Source organism: Narcine bancroftii, chromosome 6 (genome assembly GCF_036971445.1).
Source record: "Narcine bancroftii isolate sNarBan1 chromosome 6, sNarBan1.hap1, whole genome shotgun sequence".
NCBI lineage: Eukaryota > Metazoa > Chordata > Chondrichthyes > Torpediniformes > Narcinidae > Narcine > Narcine bancroftii.
The window spans coordinates 62,169,731-62,179,331 of NC_091474.1; the positions used below are offsets into that span (position 1 = coordinate 62,169,731).

A 9,601-nucleotide genomic window follows, 5' to 3' on the forward strand; every position below is an offset into this window, starting at 1 on the left:
GTTCAGCACAGAGAAGTGGGCTAAAGGGCCTGTTCCCATGCTCACTGCTCAGTGTTCGAGTTTGTTCTGAAGTCTGCAGAATGAATCAACACTCTATGTCAACCCAATCAGACCCTTTCAGGATCTTGTAGCTTTTTAAATAAGTGGTTGGTCTTATTGGCATGCTAAAATGAGCCCATCAATCTAGCCCAGTATTCAATGGATTACTAAGAAACTGTGGAGCTGTAGAAGGTCTTGAGCTTACATATTATAAAAAAAACAACATTCTTTCTTTTCATCGGCTCATCATAAAATCTTCTCTTTTAGCCTCAAAGTTTTCAATCTTCCCTGATTGTTACAAGCTTTCAGTTTTGGCATCGTCCTTGTGAACCATTTCTGTGTCTCTAGATCCTTTCAATATGAAGATGAGACTATTCATAGGTTACATAGACACACTTTATCAATTCCAGCCCTCCCAGCTGGAGCCACAGAGTGGGTTTGCTCTCTTTAGGTGAAAATCCTGCAATGCAAGAAATCTGAAATGAAAGCAGAAGCCCTCAATCTCGTGCATAATTTGCAGAGGGGGAAACAGAGTCAGGTTTCAAGTTGAAGACATTTTAACAGAATCCTGATGGAAAGTTCTCGAAGTGAAACATGAACTGCACATCTCTTTCCACCAGTGCTGCTTGACCTATCGAGTGTTTCAGCATTTTTTGGGTCTATTATTTCTAATACTGACAGGTCCTGATGTATGGTTCTATCAAAGTCAGTGGAATTGGTAATGCGAAGGACTTCAGATACTGGTATCTGGAGCAAAAAAAAAGTGCTGAAGGAAATCAGTGGATTAGGCAGCATCTGTGAAGGTAAAGAAATGGTAGATATTTTGGGTCAAAACTGCATCAGAACTGATGCAATATCTTGTTGCAAAACAATCTTCTATCTCCACAGATGCTGCTTAGCCCACCAAGTTCTTTCAGAGATATGATCAGTGGAATTAAAGATGAACATGGAATAAAAAAACTGGCCATGGAGCCTATTTTGTCTTCTGCCCCAAGTCTACATTCATCCCCCCAAAATGTTGGCTTGTGTGTCCAATTTTTTTATATTTGTGAAAATGTTCTTTTGCGTTCGCCCTGCAGGTTTGTAAGGCTTGTAATGCCACGCTTTGCATGGGAAGGCACATACAATGCAAAAGAGATGTTCAGACAGATTCCAGATATGCTGGGAGGTCAAGCCAATTTCTCCAAATTAAGCAGTGTCCAACATTTGGTGCCAGAACAGGTAATAAACACCTAATCTGCAGTCAAGAACAGATTAAAACACGTTCACTGTTCCGACCTGGAGATGTTCTTCCACCCTCCAATACCAAATCCTTTCCCTTTTATCACCAATTGCCTGTATCAGCTTATCTGCTGCTAAAGACCTTAAAATAAAGGTGTGGCTCTTCCAACACTCTCCTGGCCAGACCACCAGGTTTGTCCTCTCTAAGCTCTGCTATGTTTTTTTCTAACGCCCTGTTCTTCATGACCCATGGTGATTCCAAGAATTTAAAATGCTCATCGAGTTTTTAAATCCCTGTGTCTTTGCCCCTCATTTTCCCCTGAAAAATCCTCCTTTCATTAAGTCCAGTAAAATTTCTGCAATGTTCCTATAACACTATCTATAATACCAAAAGGCTGGAGTTGCAGGACTCGTACTGAGGGACTTGGCTTATTTGCCTTTATTAGGGGATTCCAAAGAGTGGAGTCACCAAGGGAAGGTGGGCCAGCCACACATATGAGCCAAACATATACACAGTGCCAGTAACCAAGTAAAAGTGTACAGTGGTGTATCACCACAGTTCCAAATCTAACTTCTTGTCCATCTGTGATGTTTAATCAACTCCACAAATGGTCACTGTGCTTACAAGAACCAACATTCTTAAATTACTCCCATCTCCCTCCTCTTGCACGTAACTCCTTTTCAACTGAGCTTTTAGCCAACAGCTATAATAGCTCATGTACCTTGGCATCAAATTTTGTTTGAAACTCTCCGATGTATAAAAAGTGTTTTCGTTTGAGTCTCTGAGTTTTTAATAGTCTTTTTTTTTTAGGTTCTACAAAGCATCATTTTTGAAATCACGGAGGAAGAGATTGAGCCAATCACTACTGAAGATCTTGCAGTCAGCAACATAACCGCAACAGAGATTCGCATTGACAAGCCATTCCTTTTCCGAGTTTACGATGAGACATTGGACATATTGCTGCTCCTTGGTAGAGTAAAGAAGCTGCCCTTGAAATCAGAACTTAAAAAAAGTAATAATGTACAATGTAGTCAATAGAAAGATCACTGGAAAAATAGTGAAAAAGAGTATCCATGGAAAGGGGAAGGATGGGAGACAATGGGATGATAGCAGAGAGTTCAGTAGTAGTTTATGAGGAATGGGGCAAATAGCTTTTTTCTGGGCTGCAACTTTCACAATTATGCTTTTGAATTAGTACAAATACATCATTTAATAAATAAATGTCTCTATTCATGACATAATAAAGTAAAAATGACAAGAAGGAATACTCGGTTTTACATATTAAGATGTAATAATAAAAATATTGCATCAACCTTTGCCATTGGAACTAAGCTCCTTATTTGTAATGTCCATCCCACGTGGTCTGTAAGGAGTTTGTTTATTCTCCCTGTGTCTGCATGGGTTTTCCCTGGGGGCTTTGGTTTCCTCCCACAGTTCAAAATGTACTGGGGGTTGTAGGTTCAATTGGGCAGCATGGGGCAGAAAGGGCCTGTTACCGTGCTGTATGTCTAACATCAAAAAAAAGAGTTCAGTAGAAATTTCACCACAGCAGAAGCAAAAACAAAATGCTTGCTTGCAACATCACAATGAGGTGTTCTAATCCAAGCTCAAGCAATCTCACATCCTACTCAAACGTGAGAATTGCAATTCCCACAGAAAGCCCAGTATCAAAAGTTTTGTGCGGAAGATTGAATACTTCTCCCAGCAATCCAGGTACATGCACCTTCCATCGACAATAATTTGGAGGGATGGGAACTTGAGAGGTAGGACAGCAAAGGGGATTAAAATGCTCAGGCAAGCAAGCCTGTAAAGAAAAACAGGAAGGGCAGGTGAATGGTCACAGCTAGACTGATGCACTGAAGTGTTTTTATTTTAATGTACTGTGGATAAGATAGATGAACTTCGAGCCTGGATCAGTACATAGAATTATGAATTTGTGCCCGTTAAGGACAGGATTGACAGCCCAAAGTTCCTGGGTTTTGTTGTTATAGATGGAATAAAGAAAGAGGTACAAGAGCCAGAACCATAGGATTGCCGATTAGGGAAGAGTGTCACAGCTGCACTGAGAGACTCAATAGTGGGCTCAACTACTGAGGCAGGGTGGGATAAGAAAGGTGGTCACTTTGATTGAGATATACTTAAACCAATAACCATCAGGAGGTGTAAGAACAGATTATGGTTACAAAAGCAACAAAGTCATCGTAGTGGGACATTAACTTCTTAAATATTGATTGGGGCTTCCTTGGTACCCGAGGATTAGATGGGGCAGAACTTGTTTAGTGCATCCAGGAAAGGTTCTTGAAGCAGCAGGATGGGGGCCATACTGGACCTTGCACTGGCAAATTAGCCCAGCCAGATGATCAGAGTTTCAGTGCATTTTGGGAATAGTGATCACTCGTTAAGTTTCAAGATAGTTATAGACAAGGAGAGGATTGGGTCTGGCAGAACAGCACTAAATTGGGGGAGGGCAAGTTATGATAGGATTAGACCAGAGGTAGGGGGAATAAACTGGGAGCAGTTGTTATCAGGCAAGCCCACAACTGACATGTGGATTTAAGTGTCCGCTAATTTGAGTCCAGGAGCAGCATGTTTCAGAGAAAAGGGAAAGACATCAAGGTAGGAAAACTTTGAGAGAGTGTCATGAACTTTGTCAAGAAGAGAAAAAGAGGCAAACGTGAACTTCAGAAAGCTACAATCAGATAGGGCCCTGGACAAATCTAGTTATTGTGGGAAAGAGCTCAAGCAAGGCATTAGGAAAGCCAAAAATGGGGCACGAAATGTCCTAATGCTTAATATTCCTAATCAGTCAAGGTTCCCTAATCCTGCCAGACTTGCCCTTCACTAGAACAGGGACATGTTGGCCCCAACATCTCCATCACTCTTTTACAATCCACCCAGTTGCCAGACATCTGCTAACATCCCCTCCCAAACAATCTTTGAATGTTCCTATCTAATGCCATCAAAATTAGTTTTGCCACAATTTCAAGTCTTTAATTTTTTTGTGAATGTTTTATTTAAAAGTTTTTCCTTACATTTAATTAATAGTCATACAATAAGTGATTAAATTGAAAAAATTCCCTCATTACATGATGGTTATAACCCCTCCTCTTCCCAATCCCTACCCTCCCCCCCCCCCATAGAGAATAATATGTGTAAAGAATAATATATAGTAATAAAAATAAGAAAAGTAAAAAGTAGTATAGTATCTTGGATACTATTTATTTTTCTTATTTTTATTACTATATATTATCATCCCAATCCTAAATGTGAATCCTATTTCCAAGTCACTGCAATACATTTCCTTGCTACCGCTAATGTTATTTTAACAAATTTCAATTGATATGTTGATAATTTCAATTTAGGCCTTGTCCCTTCTATATTTCCCAATAGGAATAAATCTGGATTTAGCGGAAATACTGTGCGCAAACTTGTTCTGAGAAGTTCCCTAGATCCAACCAAAAAGGTTTTACCTTGGAGCATGACCAAGTTGAATGCAAGGAAGTTCCTATCTCTTCACCACACCTAAAACATTGAACTGATACATCTGATTTTATTCTATCCCATTTTTGTGGTGTAAGGTATAAATGATGCAAAAATTTATGCTGAACTAATCTATATCTTACATTAATAGTACTTGTCATACTATCTTGACAGAGATCTGAACATCTTTGCTCATTAATTCGTTCAAATCTAACTCCTATTTCTGTATTCTGTTTAATAGTTCACTTCTGCAATAATAGATATATTGCAGAAGGGAATTTCTTAATATTTGCTCTCCTAATAAGAGTTCTCACCCACTACAAATGGATAACCGCATCTCTAAACCTGACTTTTCTCTTAAACATGCCCTCAGCTGGAAATAACAGTACAAGGTAATGTTAGGTATTCCATATCGGCCTTGTTCATAACAATCTTCCATACTTTTAACACCCTTACCAATCCAAATGATTGAAAATCGATGATCTTTTGAAAAAGGTACAAGTTGGTGTTTGAATTAAAGGCATCTTAGGTGATATATTTCCTTTCATTCCAATTTCATAATTTATCTTCTTCCAAACAGTAATCAAATGTTTAATTTAATCTTTAATTTGTGGATGAATCCGACCTTTTTACACAATAGAATTATGGTCACTTGGTCCCAGTCTCATTTGCCCTGTCTCCGGTAGGACCATTTATATACTGCTTGAGGAAAACTTCCTGAACTAAATAAATACATTCTGCCCATCTAATCTGTTAGCACTGCAACAGCAACATATTGGGAAAGATTAAGAATTAGTTGATGGACAGAAACCAAAAGGTCAGATAGCTGTGAGAAGTTTGGAACTACGGGATTTAGAGTTCAGAGTGGAAATCACCTAATTACAATCTGTACAGTTGATTTGAACAAGCCAAATTAGGGTCACCTATCCAAGTTTGCTGAGGAAACCAAGGTACACGTAGTTAGCTCTGGAACATAGTGCCATAATCATTTGATGGTTGGAGCAGGCACCAGTAGCCCAATGACTTCCTTCTTCATCTAATTCTTGCATTCTAACTAGCAGCCAGGAACAGTACAAAACCTGCAAACTTGTGATTGAGGTGTTTGAGGTGAAGCTAAAATAAATGGTTTGATTTTTTTTTGTGCAGTTACGACAAGCAATGACACACTGTACTTGTGTGCAGATAACCAGATGCAACACTTAAAGAGTCTGCCATCTTTTCAAAAATAAACCTTGCATTTTCTTTTATTTTTCACACTGTGAACCATATCAATCAAAATACATACAAACATTTCCCTCTTACATATACACAGTGGCATTTTATCCCCCTTTTTTCCCCCTACCTTCCCACCCCCCTGCAAACCCATTAAACATTCAACATATGCAATACAATAAAACCATTAAACAATGTCATCACACAATGAAAATAAACAAGAAAAATGTGTCATCTACTTTTACACACTGGATCAAATCGTTTTGTCTTCTTATCATTTTAGAGGATGGAGGTCCGCGGTAGGCCCTCTCTGTTATGTTCCATGTATGGCTCCCAAATTTGTTCAAAAAATGTGACTTTATTTTTTTAATTATATGTTATTTTTTTCAATGGAATACATTTATTCATTTCCATGTACCATTGCTGTACTCTCAGGCTCTCTTCTGATTTCCAAGTTGACATTATACATTTTTTTGCTACAGCTAAAGCTATCAAAATAAATCTTTTTTGCACTTCATCCAGTTTGAGGCCTAATTCTTTACTTATATTACTTAGAAGAAAGATCTCTGGATTTTTTTGGTATGTTGCTTTTTGTGATTTTATTTAATATCTGATTTAGATCTTGCCAAAACTTTTTCACTTTCTCACATGCCCAAATTGCATGTACTGTTGTTCCCATTTCCTTCTTACAGCAAAAACATCTATCTGATAACGTTGGATCCCATTTTTTTAACTTTTGGGGCATGATGTATAACCTGTGTAACCAATTATACTGTATCATGCGTAACCTTGTGTTTATTATATTCATAGTTCCAGAACATAACTTTTCCCATGTTTCATTTTTTAACTTTAAGTTTAAATCTTTTTCCCATTTTTGTTTGGGTTTATAGCTTATTTCATCATTTTCCTTATCTTGCAGTTTGATGTACATGTTCATTATAAATCTTTTTATTATCATTGTGTCTGTAATCACATATGCAAAGCTGCTTCCTTCTGGTAATCTCAGTCTGCTTCCCAATTTATCCTTTAAGTAGGCTTTCAGTTGATGGTATGCAAACATTGTACCATGAGTTATTCCATATTTGTACTTCATTTGTTCAAATGTTAATAAATTATTTCCCAAAAAACAATTTTCTATTCTTTTAATTTGTTTTCTCTCCCATTCTCTAAAGGAAAGTTTGTCTATTGTAAAAGGGATTAGCTGATTTTGCATCAATAATAATTTTGGTATTTGGTAATTTTTTTTCCTTTCTAAATGAATCTTCTTCCATATATTGAGTAAATGATGCAGTACTGGTGAGTTTTTATATCATATCAGCTTTTCATCCCATTTATAAAGTATATGTTCTGGTACCTTCTCCCCTATTTTATCTAGCTCTATCTTAGTCCAATCTGGTTTTTCCCTTGTCTGATAAAAATCTGATAAATACCTTAATTGTGCTGCTCTATAATAATTTTTAAAGTTTGGTAACTGCAACCACCTTGGTTGTACCTCTCTCTTAATTTATCTAACGCCATCCTCAATTTCCCCCCTATCCACAAGAATTTCCTTATTATTCTCTAAGTTCATTAAAGAATTTTTCTGTTAAGGGAATTGGTAATGATTGAAATAAGTATTGTATCCTTGGGAAGACATTAATTTTAATGCAATTTACCATTAGTGGTAATTCTTTCCAATGTTCTAAGTCTTCCTGATAATTTAATTTGTACAAGTGTCTTAAATTATGATCTAATCTAATACCTAGGTATCTGATTGCTTGTGTTTGCCATTTAAATGGTGATTCTTTTTTAAATTCTGTATAATCCGCGTTACTCATTGGCATCACTTCACTTTTATTTGCGTTGATCTTGTACCCCAATATTTCTCCATATTCCTTCAATTTCTTACGTAGTTCTTTTATTGATATTTCTGGTTCTGTTAAGTATACTATGATTCCATCTGCAAATAAACTGATGTTATACTCCTTCTCCTTTATTTTTATCCCTTTTATTTTATTTTCTGTTCTTATCAGTTCTGCCAATGGTTCTATTGCTAAAGCGAACAGTGAGGGAGATAGTGGACATCCTTGCCTAGTTGGCCTACTTAATTTAAATTCTTTTGATACATATCCATTTACTGTTACCTTCGCCAATGGTACATTATATAATGCTTTAATCCAATTAATATATTTTTCTGGTAGATTGAACCTCTGTAATACTTTAAATAAATAATTCCATTCTACCCTGTCAAAGGCTTTTTCTGCATCTAAAGCTACAGCCACTGTTGGCTTCTTATTTCCTTGAACTTCATGAATTAGATTAATAAATTTACAGACATTATTCGCTGTTCGTCTATTCTTAATAAATCCAGTTTGATTTTGTTTTACCATTTTTGGTACACAATTGGCCAATCTGTTTGCTAATAATTTTGCTATTATCTTATAATCTGAATTAAGTAGAGATAATGGTCTATATGATGCTGGTGTTAGTGGATCCTTCCCCGTCTTTGGTATTACTATAATTATTGCTGTCTTACATGAATCTGGCAAGTTTTGTGTTTCTTCTATCTGGTTCATTACTTCCAGGAGAGGAGGAATTAATAACTCTTCAAACGTTTTATAGAATTCTATTGGGAATCCATCCTCTCCTGGCGTTTTATTGTTCGGCAGCTTTTTTAATATATCCTATACTTCCTCCATTTCAAATGGTTTTATCAGTTTGTTTTGCTCCTCTTCTTGCAATTTTGGCAGTTCAACTTTAGCTAAAAACTCTTCTTTTTTTATCATCTTTCCCCTCGTTCTCAGTTTGGTATAATTGTTCATAAAATTCCTTAAAGTTCTCATTAATCTCCATGGATTATATGTAATTTGTTTATCTTTTTTCCTTGATGCCAATACAGTTCTTTTAGCTTGTTCTGTTTTAAGTTGCCAGGCTAATATTTTGTGTATTTTTTCTCCAAGCTCATAATACTTTTGCTTTATTTTCATTATGTTCTTCTCCATCTTATATGTTTGTAATATTTCATATTTTACTTTTTTGTATGCCAATTCGCTTCTTTTTGTTATATCGTCCCTTGTTGCTAGTTCTTTTTCTGTACTTACTATCTCCCTTTCCAACTCTTCTATTTCCCGATTGTATTTTTCATCTTAGTTACATAACTTATTATCTGCCCTCTAATGAAGGCTTTCATTGCATCCCATAATGTAAATTTGTCTTTCACTGATTCCATATTTATTTCAAAGTACATTTTAATTTGGCATTCAATAAATTCTCTAAATTCCTGCCTTTTAAGTAGCATGGTGCTTAATCTCCATCTATATGTTCTTGGTGGGATGTCCTCCAGTTCTATTCATCAACAGGGATGAATGATCAGATAGCAATCTAGCCTTATATTCAGTTTTTCTAACTCTCCCTTGAATATGGGCCGACAACAAAAACATATCAATCCTTGAGTATGTTTTATGCCTACTCGAATAATATGAGTATTCCTTCTTCCTTGGGTGCTGCTTCCTCCATATATCCATAAGTTTCATTTCTTGCATTGATTTAACCATAAATTTTTGGCCACTTTATTCTTTTTGCTAGGCTTTTGTCCAGTTTTATCCAACATTGGATCCAAATTAAGGTTAAAATCCCCTCCTATCAATATATTTCCTTGAGTGTCTGCAA

General features: G+C 36.4%; 1 protein-coding gene across 4 annotated transcripts in view; it reads left to right on the forward strand.

The window, feature by feature from the left end:
* agt (angiotensinogen) overlaps window positions 1–6,470 on the forward strand; it is a 31,372-nt gene extending 24,902 nt beyond the window's left edge. For all 4 annotated transcript variants that reach the window (XM_069885049.1, XM_069885050.1, XM_069885048.1 and 1 more), the window contains 2 exons: window positions 1,119–1,260; window positions 2,072–6,470. In XM_069885049.1, the coding sequence (XP_069741150.1) occupies window positions 1,119–1,260; window positions 2,072–2,299 (370 nt within the window). In that variant the 3' untranslated portion in view covers window positions 2,300–6,470. The remainder of the gene's footprint in view (window positions 1–1,118; window positions 1,261–2,071) is intronic.
* The last annotated feature ends 3,131 nt before the right edge of the window (window positions 6,471–9,601 follow it).